The sequence below is a fragment of the Mauremys mutica genome, chromosome 9 (assembly GCF_020497125.1).
Source record: "Mauremys mutica isolate MM-2020 ecotype Southern chromosome 9, ASM2049712v1, whole genome shotgun sequence".
In the NCBI taxonomy this organism is placed as follows: domain Eukaryota; kingdom Metazoa; phylum Chordata; order Testudines; family Geoemydidae; genus Mauremys; species Mauremys mutica.
Window position 1 is genome coordinate 3615660 of NC_059080.1, and position 23940 is coordinate 3639599.

General features: G+C 47.8%; 1 protein-coding gene across 4 annotated transcripts in view; it reads right to left on the bottom strand.

The window, feature by feature from the left end:
• Window positions 1–23940, bottom strand: part of MBNL3 (muscleblind like splicing regulator 3) — a 119800-nt gene that overhangs the window by 23706 nt on the left and 72154 nt on the right. For 2 of the 4 annotated variants that reach the window (XM_045029541.1, XM_045029540.1), the window contains exons 3-6: window positions 16199–16363; window positions 4451–4651; window positions 2401–2637; window positions 120–173 (exon numbers count right to left, since the gene is read on the bottom strand). In XM_045029541.1, the coding sequence (XP_044885476.1) occupies window positions 120–173; window positions 2401–2637; window positions 4451–4651; window positions 16199–16363 (657 nt within the window). The remainder of the gene's footprint in view (window positions 1–119; window positions 174–2400; window positions 2638–4450; window positions 4652–16198; window positions 16364–23940) is intronic. The other 2 variants (XM_045029543.1, XM_045029542.1) reach the window with 1 other exon arrangement.

A 23940-nucleotide genomic window follows, 5' to 3' on the forward strand; every position in this document is an offset into this window, starting at 1 on the left:
GACATTTCAGCTCAGGATGGGCAGTCTCCTCGTGGCGCAACACAAAGTAACCAATGAAAAGGTATTCATGCAGTCTAAGATGGTCACATGCAAAGCAAGAAGGTGAAAGGTCCAAGTACCAGGTCAAAGGTTGCCTCGAGGGGTCGCTTCAGTGATCTGACAGCTGGCTGAGTCTTAATTAGCAGGCAGCGAGCACATGATGGCAATGGGCCAAAGGGGGGTTTCAAGCACAACAACAAAAAACAGCAAGCAAAGGTGCGTCAAAAGGAGAGCAACGTTGTGGATAGGTGAAGAGAAAAAAAAATGAATGCATTATACAATATATTAAAAAGACTGGTCATGCACAACATGGGGAGTTCGCTACAGTTAATCAGACTAACTATTAGTCAGCTTTTTCCTCTTGGCAATCTTTAAGGACAAAGCAATCCCCTCACAGAAAGCATTTGACCTAAACTAATTTCACTGTGGCTCACGACGTATCAGCCTATAGTTACTTGAGAATTAGCTGGTGGAGCTGGGTTTTTTTAACCATGTTTTTCATGCTTTACTCAATGATATGGCTCAGCATGCCAGACTTAGAGCTTGAATCTGCAGCGACACAGCACACGTGAGGCAGTGGGGACTGCTCGTGGCAAGGAAGGCGTGTCTGCTCAGGAAGGGTGCTCTGGCACATGCTCAAGTGCTTTTCTGAATTGGGGCCCAACGGCCTGATCCGAATCTCACTGACTTCAGTGGAGTTGGATCAGGCCCCAAGTGAGTAAAGTTACTTGTGCATTAAGTGCCTGCAGGACGGGCCCTTCATATGATCTTCCTGAGCTTTTAGGAGATGAATGGATCCACAGTCTACTTGACAGGGGCTTGTTCAGATGCTTTGCATCATATGTGATTCTTGAGGAAAGCTCAGAAGCCATTCTTTTCTTTTTTAAATTACTATCCTCACCAGATACAAGAAATGCATCAAACCTCCAAAAGTGAATGAATAATGGAAACTGTTTTGGTAGTAAGTGTGTTGAAACAAGCAATCAATCAATATTTTAAAGGTACTAGTTAATGGCATACAAATAGGGTTAATTACTTTTATGACAGGAGCCAGCAGCATGAATAAAATATGCATTGGCTTTAATTCAGTATAAGTGTCCTAGGTAACTAGTAAAAAGTAAAGCTTCATTTTGTAAAAAAAACCACGAGTTTACATTTCCCTGTCAAAAGATCTGAGTGAAGTAGAGCTGTTCTTTCAACAACAAAAATAATAATGAAGAATTGCTACTCCCTTCCCTTTTTACAAATAAACTGTGTGGGGCAGATAAATACTGTACTAGAAATTGGTTCCTCATATACACCCTTCCATGGATTCTACTAGAGGACAGCTGTTTTATTGATATAATTCAGGGCACAAATGTAATATTGCTTAGTGCCTGAAGGATAACTGCTTCCAGTTTTTGCATTATGTTTCATCGTGAATGGAAAGTACCCTCTCTTGCTATCTGCAGGGAAAGTTGCTCCACAAAAGGCAATTAATCTTAATTCATTAGCATTTCTAAATCAGCGAAAGAAGTAAGAACCCTTTTTCAATATTAATTATCCATACAAGAATGTACAATAGCAATAACTCCTCCTCCAGACACACTACCTCACCTCTGCAACTGGGCTTTGCTATCTTTTGAAATGTACTTATGGTACCATACCCTCAGCTGTGTAAATGGATGCAGCGCCACTGAAGGGAACAGAACTGCGTCCATTTACCCCCGGCCCATGAGTACTAAAACTCCCTTGGCTTGTTTTTAGACCTTTATTTATCACTATGCTGCTTTGGGATGCAAAGACTCCAATTAAAACACACTCAGGGTTTGATTCTGTCTGGTGCTGAGCACCTCCTTCTAGCTACAGAGCATCTTCAATCTCCCTTTGACTTGAGGGAATCATCGCCTCACAGGACTGAACCTTAGTAACAGCTCAATGCTGCTTAATTTTCTAGAATAAGCAGGTGAACTTCTGGCTCTACCAAAGTCAACAGTTTTGCCATTGACTTGAATGGGGCATGTATATTACCCATTCAGTTTGTAATCAAATTTGCTTTGCACACTATTCAGACTAAAATGGTAGCCAAGGCATGCACAGGGAAAAGTTTGTGTTCATTGTTAGTGATGTTGCATTAACATTTGATGCATTTCACTCCATAATGTCACATCGGAAGACCATGTGCTTTGCCATCACGTCCCCAAACAATGAGATACGATGCATCATGCTACACTCATTACAATGAAGGAATGGAGAGATGGACACACTCTCAGCTCATCACTTAGACAGTTCCAAATACTTGGCATCACTTTTCTACTTCCTGCATATATAAAATCGTTTCATACTGGCTCTATGGTTTGATACGGCAGGTCGTGCCCTTACCATTGCAGTTGCAGCTGTCTGGTTCACCTGGTGTTGAGCTGCCTTGATTTTGGCTTGCAGGTGTGCAGGGGGATGAAAGTACTTGCATTTCTCCCTAGAGCATCGGCCTTTGATGTAATCCATGCAAACTGTAACAGTGTTTTCATTTGTGTCTATCATCGCAATATCTATGGGGTGAGCGTAACGGCAATCATTCTCACCACGAGTGCAATTTCCACGCTGAAACTCTCGGCAAACCTGAAAAGAAAGTCACATGGTTGAGCACGACATTGAGTCAGCCTTCTCTCAGCATGTTCAACCAGGGATGGCAGTCGAGTGGGTTGCATTACACTCAGCAGAGCTGTGGTTCTGATTCTACACCCTTCAACCCTTGACAGTGCTATTCCGCACCAGTCCGGGTGCAGAATCATGATCTGGGCGATCTACAATATTAACAATGGTAACAGGAAGTGTGGAACTGGACACGTGCAGAATTTAAACTTCCCAGGGCAAATCTTGGCCCCACTGAAGTCAATGGGAGTTTTGGCATTAACATCCAGGGGCTAGAATTTTACCCCTACCTTTAAGCTACATTATATTTTAATATTGCTGCCATTTTTGCCTTACTGAGATCTGAGTTTAAAAATATTGAGCAGAAAATCACTCTCTCAAGCAATACATTTAATGTACAAAGAGTAAGCTACTAACATTTGCAACAAGTCCTGCTTAAGAAGGGGCTGATTATTTTTCCCCAAAAAACTCTGACTCACCAGTTACATGACAATGCGTCTGATGTCAATGAGTTAAAACCCAGTAATGTGCTCTGAAGGCACGGACAGAATTGCCATCTTAGTGAAGGACAAGCCGCTCCTTAGACATTATATGAATAACAAAATGTAAAAGGCAAAGAGCCGCATTTCTGTAAAATAGATCTTCAAGGTTTCCTTGATCTAGGGAATTTAGAAAAATCGCTAACTGATATATTGGGTCAAAATTCAGATGTCCTGATGCTAGTGGTGTCAGTTACATGCTTAGGGACGGGTCAGAAGGACTGGAGCAGGAAAAGCAACCCCCCAGAGGGCGTAAAGGTGGAAGACAAAGAAGGGTGGCAGCTGAAGGATCTGAGTCACATTTTTTACACTGACGTCCTGAGAAATAAGTTACACCAATGTTTGTGGCTGCCTTGGAATTTGGGCCATCGGCCCTTAGTTCCTAAAACGTACTTTCTGTCTAAACTCAACCCCTCTTTAGGTTTTCAATATACATACAGTATTAACACTCCCTGGGGTGCCCCCTCCATAAACACTGACTACACCGAGGGGAGTTGTCTTATTGGAAAAGACGCCTTTATGCTCAAAATGTTTATTCAATATTATACTTAAACTCCACCACCACCAACCTCCTCCCCGCCCAACCTGGCCTCCCTAGAAGTGTGACACTAAGTCTGAAGGGAAACAAAACTAACACGGTGACCTCAGCAAGTGCCATTCGCATAGGGCCTGATCCAACTTCCCTGGAACGCAGTGAGAGTCTTTGCCTCGACTTCAACAAGAACTGGATTGGGCCCAGCTTGAAAAGAGGGAAGAGAATGTCACCTCCTGTCCAGATTCTTATTCGAAGCACGTCTAACTTAACTCACTGCTAAGGAAAGTTCTGCCTTAGGCGAGGTCACCCATTCACATCTAAGCCTGGCAAGCGTAACGCTCACAGAAAGTGATTGGATCGAATTGTGACCCAACAGGAAAAGGTAGGGCCTGCCCCCAAAGCGCACTGAAATCAAGGGAGACATCAAGCTTACAAGCCTCCAGTGACTTCAGCTTGGGCCCACAATGAACAACCTGTTGCAGGGTGTGGTAGCACCAACAACTTAAAAACTTCTTAACTCAGAGCAAGGGTCTCAAAATAGCTTTGCCTTGCAAAAAAAGCGGGTCAGATTCTGCCCCAACTGACACCTGGGCATTGAAGGCCACAACGCTGTTCTGGATTTACACTGCTGCAATGGGGGGCAGAATCTGGGCTAATGTGCCCCTTATATCCCCTTCCATAATACTGTGTTTTACAGTCCACATACCTCCAGTTTATCTGTACGCATCAGTTTCTGAGCAACAGAGCCTCCCGGTACTGTAACAGTAGGATTCCCAGAAACCAAGACAGGCGTATTTGGTAAAAGTTCTGCAGGAACCAAGCCCATCCCAGGAGAAACATGACTTAGGTAGGGACTAAAAGCCATGGTGGGACTAGTTGCAAGTGATGGAGTCACAGGAAATGTAGTCTGCATGTAAGAAAAAGAAAAGAAATAGGTTACCACAATGTTCGGTCATGGATTATGGCAGTCGAAGTCTAGTTTGTAAAACTGGAAACCCTTGTAGACAGAGGGGTTAGCAACATCAAAATGCTTTGCTTTTCAGTCTATTAATTTACTGTCATTGACTTGTGATCCATTCGTTTCTATTGACTCACATGTACGTGACACATTCTAAACAAAAGACTTCTTCATTTGTAAGAACAAAGAGTATCGATGATCTTTATAGTTTAAACGACACAATTAAGAATGCAGGCCAGCAATCAGAGCAGGCACAAATTAACCAGTCATCTCACTTCCAACCAGTTTCTCCCAAAAGAATTTCTCCTTTACCTGACCCCACGATGGGCCCATTCCTATAATATGCTAAGCATCCCGCAAGTTGGGATCCACATCATTACCAACATCTATGCCCCTCACACTGAAGCTATTATTGGCACACATATCTGGCATTGTACTGGACCTGGCTGAATGAGAAGACCATTACGTGAGGCTCACTAACCCTACAGCTAAGTCACCTTGTGCCATGATCTCGTCAGATCTCCCAAAGTCGGCAAGATCAGGTAGGTTCAGTATTCGGAAGAGAAATGACCAAAGAACACCCAGCTGACTTGGTAGGTCGTACTCTTCTCTCTGAGCCAGAACTAAACCAGTGCCCCCAGTATGGCATTAGGAGGTACTGGGATACTAGAGGTGTCACGTTCTGGATAAGACATAAAACAAAGCTCTTGAGCCTGGACCACATGTGGTCATTAAAGATCCCATGGCAGTTTGGTAAGAGCAGCTGAGTTGTTATCCAAGTGTCCTGGCCAGTTTCCATCTTGGCAACTCCCCCAGCAATGTCAGTTGGATAAGAGAATTTTCACTCTCTCTTTTGGCCCAGATCTAGCAAAGCACTTAAAGCAGGTGCTTAACTTTAAGCATGTGAATAGTCCCACTGAACTCAATGGGACGTTTGATGTGTTTAACATTAAGCAAGGGGCTAGGGACTGGACCAGATGATCTCTTGAGCTGCCGTCCAGCCCTCCACTTGTATAATTCTATATGCTTATGTGCTTTGTCCGATCAGGGCCCTAAATGATTGCTGTGCATTGGGGAACCAGTGCTGTTTCAGGCCAGAAGTGAGACTCTCAGGAATGGGTGAGATGATGTGTGTGTGTAGTCAGTTTATATGCCTTTGTACTTTGTAACATGCTCCGGGAAGGAAGATGCTACCGTGCTGAACACAAGACTGTCCACCGTTGCTGTCTTAGCAGTCAAAGCTTCTACTGGAGAATGTTGACGTCACAGAAGTGATGGAATTGAAGGCCAGAAGGGACCACCTGATCACCTTGTCGGAGCTCCTGTATACCACAGGCCACGGTGCCATTCAGCACCCACACACTAAACCCAGTAACTGATACTAGGCCCAGTTATGGCAGCCTTCAGATTTCCCTCACCTGCAAACGAATCTCTCCACTACAGCTGCAGTTCAGTGCCTACCTAGCTGCAGCAGGAACATGTGAATTAGTGCTGCCTCAAAACCATGGTAAGGCCAGATCTCACTCCTGCTCTGTGAAAAATGCCAGCTGATACAGAAAGAAGCTGCATGCACAGTGGGCCCGACACAAAGCCGGTAGAAGGCAATGGGAATCTATTGATTTCAATGGGCTTTGGATCAGGCCCAGACTGAGGTGAGCACGGGGGCTCGTAATCATCATCATTATCCTTCTCCATGACATCAGTTGCCTTCAATGTACAATCTTGGTTATGACAAAACCCTATTTACACACTCGCAAATCTCCAATTCTATTGCAGGCAGCTCGACTCACTGCTCAGCAATGAAAACAAGCCTACTGCAAGAAAATCACAAGTGCCTGTATACAGATGTGTGCACACAGACACACGCTCATGCGCACAGACATGTGCGTGCAGAGACACACGCTCATGCACAGACATGCGCACACAAATACATAGACACACGCTCGTGCACACAGACATGTGCGCACGCACGCACGCACGCACACACACAGGCACACAGGGGAGGGATAGCTCAGTGGTTTGAGCATTGGCCTGCTAAACCCAGGGTTGTGAGTTCAATCCTTGAGGGGGCCACTTAGGAATCTGGGGCAAAAATTGGTCCTGCTAGTGAAGGCAGGGGGCTGGACTCAGTGACCTTTCAAGGTCCCTTCCAGTTCTAGGAGATAGGTAATAAGGTAATAATTGGAGATATACCAATGTTTGCTTTTTTATACCCAAAATTCTCTTTCGATTGTGCCGATTTCGGAAAACCTACATGGGTTTATTTTGTTTCTTGCCAGTTCCCTCACACTAGCACTTTCACATACTAGCAAACACCTTGACTGTTGTGAACTGGAATACATTATCTACTCTCCTTTGACCGAGGTAATGTCAGCCCAAGTACATCCTACGTTCTTGACTTAACAGCGATCTAGAATGACTCCACTTTTGCAGAGTTGTGGTGACAGCCAGCAGCATCTTACTTGTCTCTAGGACCATGGTAGGGTTAGGTGTGCAAGGCCATTTCCCAAATACATCCCGCTGTGTCTCAGAATGAGTCGAGACAGGATGCTAAATCAGTGAAGCAGACACTGTCAATCTGGCAGAGCTAAAAAATCATCTCTCTCCAAGAGACGCTTCCAGTTTTCCTCCTTTGGGTCCACACCACATTGGGGCCTGATCCAAGACCATCAAAGTGGATGGGAGATTTTAAATATTACACCCTCGCGATTTCAGCACACAGCCCTTTAATAAATCACTTTCTTTCCTATTTCAATTCTCTGTGGCTCCCAGCCACACTATATCTTCTGTTGTTAGAAAAATTCTTTGAGGGTCCTGAAATATGTGGCTCCCAAAACCGCGTTGCAGGTCACTGGAAGGCAGCAGCACACAGACTGGTTTTATTTTCAAGAAGCGCTAGTAATTACAGTGGTGCCTGTTAAACGTCTGTTGGCATTTCCATTGTTAATCCCTTTTAAGAGATGCTTATAACCTGGTCAGTTCTAACAGCATTGGGCTGGAACCTGACGCAGCCCTTGTTTTATGGACACACTCATCCACTGTGGCCCAAAAACTTTCCTGCCCATGTGTGCTTAGGTGTGTGCACAATCGGTGCTGACCTACTTTACACCAGCTGCTCATGACTCCTGGGAGGGAGTCAGGAGGGAGTGTGCCGGAGAAGCTCCTATGTCACCCAGGCAGGGTATACCCTTGAGGAGAGCCTTTAAGCCAAGTTTACAGCTGACTAAGGCTGCTCTGCACCTCAGCTGAACCAAGGGTGTGCCCCACAGAGGCCATGGTTCAGAGATGAAGGAAGGATGTTCCTCTTGGCTGCTACTGCTGCTTCTGGATGGAGCAGGGCAGGGAAAGCCAGCAGGCCTGGAGCCCTGGGCAGGTGCTTGTGGTTCGGGAGGGGAGGCAGTGGGGACTGGAACACATGGCAGTAGCTGGAAGGAATATATCTGAGCAGGGTGAAATATTCCCAATGAAACACCAAACCACCCGCTCCACAAAGGCCTTTGGGTTTCTTTAGGAACTGGAAGATGGGCCCAGTTCCCTGAAAAACTCGACGAAGTGGGTATTCACCCACGAAAGCTCATGCTGCAAAACGTCTGTTAGTCTATAAGGTGCCACAGGATTCTTTGCGACTTCCTGCAGATCCTTCACTCATACCAGGCCCCTTCTCTAGTGGAAAGCAGCCAATTTCCAAACAAATATGGGTGCATTCAGAGCAAAGGGGCCTCGGACATGGTGAAGATTACATTTTCTCAACGTGAAAAACAGCCGTCTCCTGGAATTGCATGGAAAAGCAAAACTGAGGGGTCCAACATGTCTAGAATAAGGCAGTGGGAAACGTCCAGGCAAAATGATTCAGACACATCATCCCTAGTTTTGCTTAACTCATGTTCTCTCTCTCACTCTCCCACACATAGGGCCAGATTCTCTGCTCCATTATGGCCCCTTTGCACTGCTCCAATGGCAAATCTGCAGCTGGCTTACGTGGCTACCCAGAGATTCCCCAAAGTACTCAGCATTCCCAGGGGGGTGGAGCTGACCTAGCTGTCTTTCCATCATGCGCCTGCCATCCCCCAGCTCATCCTCCAGTGTTTTCCAGGACTAGGGGAACTCAAAGGTGGTGTCACATCACCTCCGCCCAACTCTCATCTTCCTGGTCCTGAGCACAGCAGAGCGTGGCTGGATTGAAGAAATACATACACACACGTGTACACACACACACACATGGTATGTGCGATGGGACGTGTGAGTCTTTTAATTGCTGCAGGTGACACGTACATTGGTTTACCCAATTCTCAGGAAGGCATCAGCCGCACAGTCCTCCAGGTTTCCTAACAATGGCTTGTGCTTGTATCAATTCCACACTCCGGTGCTGCTGCCTGACAATCCCCACCCTGCCCTAGGGCTCAGACTAAAACTCAGAAGCTTCCCATCCATTTTAACTTGGTCGGCTGCAAGTTCCCACTCCTGCCCTGCCACAGGCAGCCAGCTACTGCTCCTGAAAATGAGCCACTGATGTCATTAGCCCTGGCCACGGACACTGCAGCCCAGCATCATGCAAGCCTTCTCCAGCAGCCTCAGTCTGGACTTCCAGCACAAACCCTGTCCTTGACTGGAACAGCAGTTGATATTACCAATTTGTTTAACTGCTACGTCGAAGCAGACCATTGTCAATGTGAGTGCGGTTAATGCCCTGAAAAATGCCCTATAAAAATGGCCTGGGGAGGGTCTGGATTTATTGCGGTTTGCAAGTGAAAAAGACGGCTTTCCTAATTGCCTGGCTCCTGAATCATTACCAGTAACAAAGACTCTGCTGGCCAAATTCCATCCTGCTGAAAATCTGTGCAGGCTCCCCAGGCCAGATTCCTTCCTGACATAAATGCAACAAACTCCTCGTAGACAGTCAATTCCTGCTCAGCATCACAACTGAACTGTTCCAAAATGCCTGGACTAAAGGGCCTCTCCTTGAGCCCCTCAACGACAGCTTAATCCTGGTCCCCTCGCTCACGTGATCAATCACTAATAATACTGACCTCCGAGCTCTTACCTAGCACTTTTCATCAGTTGATCTCAAAGCGCTTCACAAAGGAGGCAAGCCTCATTACCTGCATTTTACAGACAGGGAAACGGCACTGTCTGCTTTGTGTGCGGAACGGGATCTGGCCCTGAGGATGTTTCTACGGGCTGGCCATGTTTTAGGGGCAGCGTAACTGTGCTGTATCCTCTCATGCCCCTTAAGTGTATGGCCTGGGAGCCTCGGAGACCCCAGGGGAGGTAAAGTTTCAGTGTAATACACACAAGGACAGAGCTCAGACTCTCCCTAACGTCACTGGGAGCGGCTCAGCACTGCTCCCGAACAGCAGGCTGAAAACGCTTCCCCCTTTAGATTGTTTTAAAGCTTATGAGAAGTCCCAACTGTCTAAGGTCCCTCTAAGCTGCACGGCCATGCAGCAGGCTATAAAGGGCCACGCAGGCAGTGCAGGGGGCAGCGCCCCTCGTAGACATTCGTGTTTTTAAATGTAGCCCACCTGGGCACTACCAGAAGTCCTGAACCTAAGGGAAATCGGTGACAATCTGGTGTCAGGGCTCTACAAACTGACAGCAGCTACCAACACGGGTTCATCAATAAATAAACGCACTGACAGTGAAGTCAAGAACAGCAGGGCTGAAGCAGCTGATGGGCAGGAGGTTCTCGATGGGGAGGCGGGTGCGGCACCCTGCTTCTTTGGGAGCTGTTCAGTGAAGCGTACCGTGAATAGATTGAGTGGGGAAAGCAGCTTAAATTAGCAGCTAACCTAACTAGATGGAATGAAGGAGACAATCTAAATTGCCTCATTCGCTGACTGAAAACAAAATGTGCACTCCACAAGAAACCTCCCCGTCTCAGGAGGGTGAGGAAATAAAAGCCTTACAGGAGGCCTGGCACAGCCACACAGGCCAACAGCTTGGGCAATGGGAATACGGAACGGCAAGCGAACCTGGCCGGCTGACACACGGGGGTGGGGTAGCTAACCCAAGGGGCAGTGCTTTACCTTACCCAGAAGGGACCCGGGGGTGTATCGCTGGGATCAGAGTACCGGGACTCTGTGGATGCCAGGGGAGGAATAACCAGTGCAGGAAGTGACAGGGTGCCAGTGGGGAAAAGCAGCACAAATGCATCTTCACAGAGAAAGCCTCATTGTCCAGCCAGCCAAGGGCACTGCCCACCCCATCCAGAGCGGCAGGTGTGTGGGCTGTTCAATGTCAAATGTTCCTTTGTGGACTCTAGAGTGCAGCTTTTACTGAGGCGTGAAACCTTGTGGAGGAATGAGCCCAGTGGCAGGACAAAGCAGTGTGGGAGCAGGAGTCTGGCAAGCAGGCAGTACCCGTGTCTGTTCCGCATGCTGCATTTGGCCCGGGACTCTGGTCTGGGCCTAGCAAAGGGTTAACCCTCCTAACAGATTTGGAGCAGTGCTGAATTTCCCTAATAGAAAAGGTGCTAAGGCTGGTGCATAACACTGTGGGTGTGAAGGGGAGGCGCTGGTTTGTTAAACAGCACTAAAACAAGTCCCATCTAAGACAGAAATGCTCGTTACTGAGCCGAGCAAAGGAATTGCCTCTGACCCTGCAAGTATACTGCAGAAGCAGCATTAGGCAGAAGAATGAGCCAGTTCTCTGCTAAGCAGGTACATATGGGTAGCCCAGATGGCAGAGTAACAGCACTGGTCAGTCCACAGCTCAAAACTACCCAGGAAAAGGTTCTGCAGTAGTGGGCCCAAAACCAAGGATATTGAAAAGCAGGATGTGAAAATGTTACAAATGAATGCTGAGGGCATGTCCTCATGCTGCGGGACTCGCTGCAGATAAGCTCTGGGATCTTCAGCATGGAGGCTAAGCACATGGAGATGAATGCAGCTGGCTCGAGAGACCTTGTGCCTGATGAAAACAGATGGTCTTTTAATGGAAGAGAAACCATTGGCTCAAGGAAGACCTTGTTTACTGGCATCAGTGATGTAAAGCAAGGGTGTAAAATCTCATGCAGCTGGCTGCTCAGCAAATATGATCTCCAGTGCTTGCACAGAAGGACACTAGATCAATTATTATTAATTTGTACTGTATTACGGTTTGGCCGAGAGGCCCTGATCACGATTGGGTCCCTATTGCGAGGAAGGACAAATCAGTTTGGGAACTGGCCTGAGATCCAGGTTCAAATCTCTGCTCTTCCACAGACCATCCACGTGACCTTGGGCGAGTCGCTGCGGGAGCATCTCCATGTGGAGCTGGAAGTGTAGTTACCAGCTCGCTAGCCGCGATCAAGCAAGTGTGCCAAAAACAGCCGCGCGGCTGCTGAGGAACAAGCAACGGGATGATCCCACCCAGGACCATAGGAACTTAGCCCATCCCACTGCCCGCAGCGTGGGGACACTGGTGTTCTCAATACATTGGCTCAGTCAAAGCTAGAACGCCTAGTCAAGCTGGGAACAACACATCCAGCTCTGTGAGTAGCTGTACCCTCCCCTCATCTGGGACTCAGTTCCCCCCTGTAAGCAGGGATAACAGTGCTGCCCTCCCTCGCGGGGTGGAGGGTGGGATAATGTATCAAGCTTGGATACTACAGAGATGGGCGTCATACAAGTACCTGAGATGGGTGTGCAAGATACTGTAAATACACCAGGAAAGAGAGAGTCCCACCCTGAAAGAGTTTACGGTCTAAATGGACCATACAGATTAAGGGCTCAAAGAAAAACAAAGGCCCAGAGAGAGATGAATTGACTTGCCCAAGGCCACAGGGCTGCTCAGTGGCAGAGCTGGGATGGGAATTGAAGACAGGTGTCTTGACAGTTCCCGTGCCCAATCCGCTGGCACCTCCATGTTGACGGCTAGTGGGGCCTGACATCTTTGTATGTGTTGGGCAGACACGGGATTGTCACGGTCCTGGTGAATAGGAAGACATCTGTTTTCCTGGATTCGCTGAGCTTTGTGGAATGTTGAAGCAGTTCAGCCTATCGGCGAGGGAGCAATGTCACACAGGACAGGTAGCCATGATGTTGGAGTCGATTTAAGGGTTCCTGTGATACATCACATCATTGTATTCAGCTGGGTATCCACAAGGCGTGTGTAGCTGCATCTGCTCCACACCAGTGCACAATATTCAGCTACTGAAATATACAAGTGTTATTACTGATGTTCGCAACACTGATGCAGATGCACCCCAGGTTGTACATGCTAGTTTCTGGATTACGTTGGCTCTCGTTTTTATCTTTGCAGCTACCTTCTCAAGATAGTCATGGAAGGAGCAGGTGCGGTCACGTTTCACTCCGAGATATGTTGGAGTGTAATGGTGTTGCACATTTTTACCACAGAAAGCTACTTTCAGTATGTTTTTGGCACTCTCATTATCAAGATGAAATGCACTTACTATTGTTTTTCCAGGGTTTGGTTTGAACCTCCATTTCTGGAAATATTGCTCCATATTTTGAGGTCCTCAGTTAATGCTTTCTCAATGTCATGGAGGTTTGATGCTTGGACTGTCATGGCAAGATCATCTGCACATGCAGTTACTGGTTAGAGCTATTTACATACACCGCACCAAATCCAGGCTCTGGCGAACATCCCAGTAAAGCAGACATGGTGATTGTCAGCTTGTGGATCACGTGGGGTTTCTTCTGTTGTTGCAGCTAATATAATCCTTCCTGCTTTGAAGAATCTAGTTTGTGTCCAGCAGGTGGACCCACCCTTCTTCTTCTGACAGGAAAAATTATCCAAGTTTGCTCTATTGTCAACGTCTTTGGGAACGCCAGGGCCAAGGAAAAGGCACGCTCCTGCTTGTCCTGAAGTGGAGTAGCTGGAATCAGCATGAGAACTGAATTTAGCTTTGTGAGCGGAGTGAAGGAAAGAAGGAAGGGGGCAGTTTTCATTGCAGACCTTCTGGGAAGCAATGAACAAACATAACATCTTCCCAAGTATAGTTCAAAACCTGAGCACGCTTCTCATCAGTTATGGCTACTTCTGAAACAAAGCATCTACTGGACATCAGGGAACAAATTCAGGCTCAATGTAACTTCACTGAAATCAATGGCTTTGCACTAGGGATGAATGTGGCCCACCGATTTTATAATGGGAAAATGTGAATTTTCCAAAGAGGAAATCCCAAAGCGATTCTGAGTAGCTGAGATGATAACATCTTATCATTGGGAACTCCTCACGGAGGAAAACCCCGGCTCAGAACACATTGCTCTGAGTAAAGTGCTAGGAATGAAACAGGAACATTTTCAGGGAATTCAGGATTTTCTTCGATGGACACCTGTCCTCTGCTGTTAGCACTTCTTAAGGAATGGCGATTCTTTTGGTGTGAGCCCGTCTTGTCAATGGGGAGTCGCTCAGAGGCTCTTTCTCCTTCAAGGACTCAGCAGATCTGGGTTCAATCCCACTCTCCTATGGGGCCGGGGGCAAATCATTCCCTCTCTTTGTGCCTGTTACTCCTCTGTGAAATTGGGATAACCACTAAAATACTTCCCTACACTGCAGGGTGGTGAGAAGTTCATTAAATCCTGTGAGGTGCCAAATACCATGGTGATAGGCATCAACGAAAAGCTGCCCTCAAGTTATGCATGCGCCTCGAAGGGCAGAATTTGGCTCTGTCTTTAATAAACAATTTTAATAAAGCTGTACAGTGTCACCAACGCATCAAGCAACCGTACAGAGAGGAGAACAATAGCCAAGTTTCCCTGCTGAAACATGATCTCACCAAGTAAACATGTTGTTTGGAATAAGGCTTTAACAAAAGTTATCCTCCTGCCAGGGAGAAAACGCCACCCATGTCCCTGTGAGGATACACGTCTGCTTTATCCGCTACAAAAATCCCAGGGCTCTCAAAGCTTGTCACAGAGCCACAGGGCTATGTCTTGAACTAAAACCCCATTTTGCACTGAGGCACCAGCATTCCAAGCCCAAGACAGGATTATGCAGCGTCACAGACTGTATGGCCCGACCATGGCGGTTATCTGGTCTGACCTTCTGCATAACACAGCCAGACAAGCTCATTGCTGCATCATGCCTGTCACTTCTGGCTGCGCTAGAGCAGGGCTTTTTCACGTCCCTGGGCAAGCTGTTCCCATGATTAATCACCTTCACAGCTGAAAATCTGCACCTCATTTATTTCCATTTCTAAAGCTGTCAATATCAAAGAGGCATTTTAGGCACCTCCGACATCAACCAGCAGCCACACACCCCATATTCCAGAGACGGTAATCAACAGCTTAAATGACACTAATGTAGCCCTGCCCAACAGCGCCCCGCTCTGACGTATCTGGCTAATGCAAGGGCTGCTCGTGGCGGAACTACTCAGCCCGCAGACAGATGCTTCCCATCCCTTTCCCCTCACTTCTCTGCAGAAAAGCAAGTCTCCCCCCATCCCGCTGGATCTGGACGGCGTTACAATGGACTCGCATTTAACAAGCAAGGGCTAGGTTGGGCCATTTCAGCTCAACCCAGTGTAGGGGCAACTAAAGCCAATATTTTGATTCCTGGACACAAAGCCATACAGCTCTACCTTGTAGCCGGTCAGCTGGCTAGGGCAGGGACTAGCTTTGGTTATATACACACAACACCTACCACAATGGGGCCTGGACCCTTGATTAGGGCCTCTAGGAAGTACTGCAATACAAATAATAACCAAAACGACAACAGCAGAGGCCTGCGCTGAGCTGAGCACAGGACCTCTCCAGCTCCTCCCCTTCTATGCGATCTGTGCAGGCCAGAGACCTACTGGCATCAGCACATTCTGGATCTCCAAACCTGAGCTACTGGAAAAGGGGGGGATCATTCCAGATACAGCATGTGAAACTGACCAACTAAACAATAGTCTGAGTGCATCCTCTGTTGTGTCCCTTCCACCTTCCTCTGTGGTGCAAACTGCAGGCTTGCAAACTCCAAACTGATGTTCGGCTTATTCCGTCTGAGTGACGGAGCAAAGCAGTTCTCAGAGCAGAGGAGGGCTAGACCTGAGGAACAAGCAGCAGTAAGACTGGATGCATTAGTCACCATTTCTAGTGCTGACGGCCCCTAGAATTTCACGGATTGGGGGATTCAGAAGAGGAGGGTAAGTGGCTTTCCACAAGCTGCACCGTGTAGGAACCAGGACTGGTATGTTGGAGCCCCGAGAGCCCTGTTCTGTACTCAGACGACTAGACCTGGCCTTTCTCCAAGTTATGCCAATGTACAGAGAGGAACGCCAGAATCTTCACAAACGCTCTATTGGCCCTTGACGAGACCGTGGCATCAGGTATATGAATCTCCCCACAGAATGAACCAGTGGGGCTTGCTAAGGGACCTACCTCACCGCATCGATTGGATCCACATGGGCAGACCTTTATCCCTGCACGAATTCTCACGAAAATCAGTGCGGTGGCACCCAGGCACATGGGGTCACCTCTACAAGTCTGCCTGCAGGATCGGGGCCGTCATACATAAATATTAAAGCAATCTGCACAAAGAGGAACCTGAGTAATTTCTGTCACTTACAATTGGCTGTAGTTGAGCGCCCGGTAACATGAACTGCATCTGCTGTGCAAACATGGCTGCTGCTGTCTTTTGCTGGATCAGATTGTTGCGTCCATTTATTTCGAGCTGTGTTTTTAAGTGCGGGGGAGGGTGAAGATATTTGCAGTTCTCTCGAGTACACCGGCCCTAAAAAATAATGAAGCAGTATTTCAGTGAACGTAACACTCAGTGAACAGAGTACTGGGAGAAAATCAATTATCGATGTGTTTGGAGAACTGTAACAAAACTACCAGTTAAGTGGGGCATTCTGCTAAGCTATTTTCCCTCTTTTTTAAAGCCATCTGTCATATTTTTATATTATTGTATCAGTTATGTGAAAACAAACAATTCTACAATTGCTGCACCATTATAAGGATCGCATCAAATTAAACTTCAGCCTAAAATATAGGTTTGCTAAACACACCAAAAGCGTTCTTCACAACCTAATACAAATAGAAATGTTTTCATGAACTAGCAACAACAATAAACATTTTCTCATTTTTCTGTGGCTCTGTGAACCCAAACACCAGAGCACTGGGCTGCTATAGAACAACTGAAAGTGAAACCTAGTAGTATAAAAAAGTGAAACTGACCCCACTAGTCCCTGTAGAGACCTGAGTGAAACATAAAAGTTAAACACACACCTATGGTGAAAAGTACATTTGTTTTCAAAATTCTTTCCATTTGAATCATTTCAGGGTATTTGGTACCACAGGGAATGGCAGAAAGCAGCCCTGGTTCCTTTTAAACTATTTCCTTTTATTAAAAACAATAATACAATTGCCTTGCCATTAACTGCTTGGTTTTTCTTTTCACACAACCACAGGGAAAGGAAATGACTCCTAAGCAGTGCAAGCTTAGTGCTCTCGGGTCATTTAATATCGATTGAGATGATCATGTCTGCTTCCAAAAGGCAGTGATAAAATGTCACAACCAACAGCCTGGGCATACTGCACTACCTGCCTACTTTCTGCTACATACAGAAAATTAGTAACGAATTTGGTGACGGTGAAAAAAAATGCTTCTAAAAATATAAAAATAATTCCTCTAAAAATATCTATTTATTTATTCCCTCCTGTATTACAGTTTCCTTTCTCTTTCTGGAAAAAAAAAAAAGGCGTATGCATCTCACTGCAGAGACTGTCCGTTCTTGGGGCAGGGCTGCCTTTTTTGTTGTGAGTTCGTACAGCCCCTGGTGCCGGGGTCATGGCAAAGAACAGTAGTAGTCATGTTAAATAATTACAACAGCAGCAATAAAACGGTCACCAGCGTTATTCACAAAAGAACAATTCGCTAGGAGAGCCTCCTGGGATTTAGATGCCGCTTTAGGAGCCTGTGTTCGAAGCAGGATTTTCCGCTTTACCCTAGATACGTTTGCTTTAAGAAAAACGACAGGGCTACTCATCCAAGTCATGCTCCCTGCGCGTTTGCAGGGTCAAGCTCCAAACGACGGCAAACGTCGGTGGCACCATGAGATCCACACACGCAGACCCGGGTGGACACACGGTCCAGCCTTGCCGATCCCATTGCAGCACTGGGACCGGGCCTGATTTAGGGCGGGTTTTTCACTCCGCTAACCCCAGACGCTATGTTTAGAGTTTTTTAAAACTTAACTCTGCCAGTCGACGGGTGCACAGCGAGATCTGCTGGTCTAGTTTTCACTGGTTAGTACTCACATCAAATAGCCAATAGGTTAGACTCAGAGAAGTGTTTTCCCCTTAACAAAGTACACATTTACCCTTCCAGCAGAGCAAGCTTAAAAACTTAGGCTAACCCAGGATCTCAAATCCAGACCCTTGTAGAACGTAAGGGCCCCGGCTCTGCTAAGCACATCTGTGGAGAGGTGAGGGCAAAGGAAGCTTAGAGCCACATGTGTGGCTCAGAGCTGCTCTAACTTACAAATCAGCAGTAACAGCTTCCCAGGGGTTGTTCCAGAGGTCAGGAATCACTGGTGTGCAGGGTTTTGGCAACACCCCTTGCATGCCCCTATGCCGGGGGGGATGCTTGGAGGCGGGCTGCAGAGCTGACTTTGCCAGCTTTCCACCAGCAAATTCCCTATCCTAGGTGGGTAACTCTGGGGACACCACCATGTGCAATGAACTCGCCCTGTGTATGTTAGAATTCAAGGCCTTACAGAGCATTTTATTCCACCAGGAAAAGGAGGGAGGAGGAGACAGAGAATCAGTATTTCATTTGAAAACTCATTGGCTTTGTTTCCCTGGCAAAATGGGTTCTAGTTGTAGCGACACCTCCCGCTCTCTGTAAAAGGAGAGACATTGGGAATACAGACCTATAAATATTGAATCAGCTGACTGGGAAGCCTACAAAGCACTTGTGAGCTCTGGCAAATACAAACCCAGCACAAATCCGTGGCCTGCTTGAGAGACCAGCACTGCTCTGATCTAGTGGATCGTTGAACAGGGCCCAGAGGCTACAAATCTTCCCCGCACCATGGCAGGCTCACAGCAGCGCCACTAGCCTCACAGATTCCCCAGCCTCAGAGGTGGCTCCCTGTTCTGAGTCTGTCTAGCAGGCGCAGACTGGTAAATTCTGGCATCCCAGCAGAAATACCCCTTCTCCTAGCACCCAGGCTTGATCGCCACAGGTAGCAATCCGAGTCTTGGGCCTGCTGCAGCATGGGGCCAGATGCATCCCCAACGCTTTCCCTCCTTCCTCTCCTGCCAACTCCAGTCTGGAGGTCGTTTAGGAAGCAGGGGGGAAACAAGGACCCTGTGGATCCTAGATATAGTTCTACTGCTCCCCTTAAGAAATACAGGCTGGGATCCCCGAGCGAGCAGGCAGGAGACGAGGCAGCTCCACAGAAAGGGGGCAGGATTTGAACTACACCTCGGAAGCTGTTGCAAGTGGGCAGAAATGCACAGGCCTTTTCTTATCTGCTTTCTGATGAGGGAAGGATTACACCATGGGTCTCGGGTCCAGGAGATTATTTTAAATGCAAGGAACAATGGGTCCAAGTCCCTCTCTCCTGTAAAAACCAGCGGGATGGGAAAACGACTCCAAAGCGTCAGAAGCCTGCCCTCGCAGAGGGAACGGGCATGCTCCCCTCGGCCTGGGCAGCAGCTTGCTGGCTTTCTAGAGCAGAGTGAAAGCTGGGGCCCTGCCGCATGGAGGACATGACTCTCCCTCCCCAGGCACCAGTGCAGTGAGTGTACAATGGCACCGTCCCCATTTGGCAGGGCTCTGCCAAGCTGCCCAAGGAGCAGGGCAATAAAGAGTCAGGCTCAGGGGCCTGGATAGTTTCTGCTAGTTTGTCCTGTTGGTTGTTCAGACCGTCCTGTTCACCTTGCCCATACATGGATGGAAAAACAAACGCAGGAGCCCAGCCCGGAGCTGGGGAGCTCCTCTTTAGGAAGGCTCCTCTAGACACAGTACTGGAGTCAGGCTCCCAAGTCAAGCTGCTTCTCCCTGCATATTTCCCCAACACGCTGTCCCTAGACACCTCTGTAGCCCTTAGCACCAGAGAATCATAGACTATCAGGACTGGAAGGGACCTCAGGAGAGCATCTAGTCCAACCCCCTGCTCAAAGCAGGACCAGTCCCCAGACAGATTTTTGCCCCAGATCCCTAAGTGGCCGCCTCAAGGATTGAACTCACAACCCTGGGTTTGGCAGGCCAATGCAGAATGGTGGGCAGAATCCCTCCAGCTCTAAGCCACACCTTCCTCACCACAGGGGACCAGCCAGCCACACAGCATCAGCCCCAACGCAGCTTGAAGCCTCTGCTGCAATTTCTCCCCGAGCTGGGCTCAGCGCTGCTCAGCTGCAGTTCAGGATCTGGGCCTCTATTTGCACAACTGCACATAGTTACAAGCCAGCCAGCCACCCGTTCTATTAGAAGCTAATATTTTCAAGGGTTTAATAAATTAGCCTTCAAAATTCCTTCCAGCTGAAACTTGGCATGCACGCCTTTGGACTGGGAAAACATTCATTTCTACCAAATTTGGAATAAATCTGCGTGGATGTTTTTATATTACAGGAATGGAGGGTAAAAAAAGAGCTACTGGTTCTGTAAACAATATTTATGGCCATATTTTGTAAACTGAAAATGGCTCTTATTTAAACTGAAATTTTGCAGCTCATTGATTCATCACGTAGACCGACCCTGGGTAGGTCGGAAGTATCTTTGTGAAAGCAGGAGCTATTCACACAGAACAGGCGGTGCTCATAAATGTTCAGTATTCTGTTCCCCCAACTTATACGGTAGGCCCTGATCCTGCACCTGGATCTGCGTGGGTAGGAACCTGTGCCCACGCAGATCCTGCTTGGCTTCACTGGGTCTCCATGCATGCGCCAGAGTCCATCCATGCAGATTTGATTGCAGGATTAGGGTCTCCAAGTGCGCTTGGAAAGAGTCCAACATGACTGACAGTCTAATTCAAACTGCTCCCGCGTACGAGCTCCAAACAGGAGTAGTCTCAAGTCCCTCATCATGATCATGTCATCATAAGAGATTAAAACACCCAGCGAGACAGATTTCAAAAGCTCAGTGACATCATGACGAGTTATGCGCCTTTGTCACGTATCAGACATTGGGTACTCTGGAAACGGACACTGGATTTTAGGGACCAGTGGTCTAACCTAACACAACCAAACCTACATTCACATTTTTTAATGTTCCTAATTTTTAGATACTTTTCAGAATGTGCTCAGGCTCTGCAGAAACGTATCCTGCATGGTTAGAAATTCTCTACAATCCCACATCTCCACGCTTTCAGCTCACCGCATAGCGCACAGTGATAATCCACAAATAAGCAAACACTTTTATGGCCAACCTCAGGCCTGCTGGAAAGCTGTGAAACTGCATGTGGCCCTTTATTATCAAAGCATTCCATGAACACTACCCAGTTAATCCCCACAACTCACCAGTTAGGTGAATGTCATTATCCCCATTTTGTAGGTGGGGAAACTGAGGCAAGAGGGCGGGGTTAGTTTCTGGCCACCCAGTGACCCAATGACCGAGCTGGGTTTATGCCTTTCAGGGAAATCAGGGAAAGCTAGCTCACCTTGGTGCCTGCAGTCCCCTTAGCACCGAGCTGGCATGATAATTCCACACCTCTTGGCACCAGCACAGAAGACTTGTGGGGTTTGACATAGGGGTGAGGCAGGAGCACCTCTGCAGTGTGGCTACTGGACAAATCAGCATAACTCAGAGCAGCCCTGGGGTTGCTCCAGCTTACACCTGGGAGTGGCCTGGTTCCTGGCTGGCTTGGGAACCCAGGGAGTCACAAAGGTGGCATACAGCCAGCTTTCCCCCAGCGGGCCCATCTCTCCCAACCACCAGACTATTCCTAGACTGGCCTGGCTCCCCTGAGGCAGCCCTGGCCCAGGCTCAGAAGGCGGCAGCACGAGCAATAGGCAGCATGTCGTGATATGCTATTTTCAGTGCAGCACAGAGAAGTTTACTGAAAAGCTTTCAGAGCTGACTGTCCCTTGGCAAAGAGGAAACCTCACCGCACCCAGGGCTCGCTCCTCCTCTTCCCACCTGCAGCGCGTTGGGAAATCAGCTGCTATGCTTGGTGCATTGATCCTGGCGCTGCATGCTACCCCCGAGTGGCAGCTGCATCCACTGCAGTTTCATTAAAATGGTTTGGTTCCTGCCTTTCCTAGCCATGCAGTTATTGATTCTAGTGGAACACGTGCCCTCCTTCCCCATCCCAGGGCAGCCCCTGAGCCAGGAGACCGCCAGCCAGCCACAGAATCTGATGCTGGCCTTAAAAACAAGCTAAACACAACAAGCTGTTCCAACTCCTCACAAAATGGAGGCTGCCTCTGAAGGCAGGTATCTGTCAGCCCTGGTGCCCGGCTCAGGCTGCAGAAGGTGCGGGAGAGGCATACAGCCGGCACTCCCAAAGGCGGTTCAAGTGGATATTAAAACCAAATAATTAAAAAGCACTTGCAAAAGCGATCTCTTCCTTCTTCCCACACCGTCTCCCCCTTCCAGTCAGCTCTTGCCTTGAGGTTGGTTTTGCGCTGCCAGCTGAAGTTGTACTCTGGTGGCACAGGTTGGCATCTGATGCTGGCTAACACGGACGCTGGACAGAGAATCCTGCGCTCTGGTTAATACAGCCAGCTGTTTCTCAGATAGGACGTAGAGGGGGATCTTTACCTCCAATGGAAAACCCACACAACACATGCCTCTTTGTAACTTCAGGGGTGGCACCCCATCGTTTGCATCCCAGCTTGAAAGCATGCAAATCCAAACAGACCGGGCATCTGTGCCAGACGGTAGGTTTGTAAGCAGAACCAGCGAAAACATTCTGCAGGAATTCTCTTCGCCTTGGCTACAAAAAAAGAGGTTAAGGGTCCCATCCTTCGGCAACTCTAATAGTTGCACCAACACTCCATGCAGTTGGTCTCCATTCTAATTGCTTCAATTCTGCACGCTGCATGTGTGTGGTTTTCAGGTTTTAATGAGCACCCTATCACTCCTTGATTACGTAAGAGTCTACACACTTGTTTGTATTGCAGCATTGCCGAGAGGCCCCCTGGTGCCGCATGCCGCACAAACACGAAATGATAGTCCCCTCCCCAGAGGTCTTACACTTGGGTCGCGACAAGATACAAAAGGTGAAGGAAACAAAGAAGGAAGGGAAATTTCTATGTTCTGCCTGTAACTGCATGCCCAAACCAGCTTGCCTGCAGGACAGCATTTCCCTGCTTGAAGCAGTTGTTTTTCCTACGGATTTCCACAGAGAATGAAGTCACACACCTAGAAAAGCTGAAGAAATACTGGTGCTGATTCACCACAGCCATTTACCACAAAGCCAGGAGCATCCTTACACAATTACAGTCTGAGTCTGTGAGTGCTACCGTCCCTTTCTGCACACCGAGCATTACAATGGTAACAGTCAAATCAGAGCCATCTCCCTCACTGCTACAAGACACACCTCCAACTTCTACAATCCACATCACACAGCAAGTGACCAGACAGCAAGCGTGAAAAATCGGGATGGGGTGGGGAAGGGTCATAGGCGCCTATTATAAGACAAAGCCCCAAATAGCGGGACAGTCCCTATAAAATCGGGACATCTGGTAACCTACTCCCACACCATGCAATGTTATACTGAAAACAAAATAGGATTAGTGGCTGAATCAGCCTAACCTTTAATGAGCATGCACCATAGATATGTATTCACTTCGCCAAGCTCCCACACATTCCAGTGCAAAGACACATTCCAGTGCAAAGACTCTAACCCAGGGGTCCCTAAATGCGCCCACGTCCTGGCCGGCGGTGGAGCATCCGCCGAAATGCCGCCGAAACGCTGCAGAAATTCGGCGGCATTTCGGCGGATGCTCCACCGCCGCCATGGTCCTTCGTCTGGCACCTGCCAGACTAAAAGGTTGGGGACCACTGCTCTAACCTCCAGTCCAATGAAATGCTCCTTATGCTGTTACTTTGAATTTGTGAACAGTACATAGTAAAACCTTGTGGTTTCCCTCAAACATCAGAGAATCATAGAATATCAGGGTTGGTAGGGACCTCAGGAGGTATCTAGTCCAACCCCCTGCTCAAAGCAGGACCAATCCCCAACTAAATCATCCCAGCCAGGGCTTTGTCAAGCCTGACCTTAAAAACCTCTAAGGAAGGAGATTCTACCACCTCCCTAGGTAACCCATTCCAGTGCTTCACCACCCTACTAGTGAAAAAAAGTTTTTCCTAATATCCAACCTAAACCTCCCCCACTGCAACTTGAGACCATTACT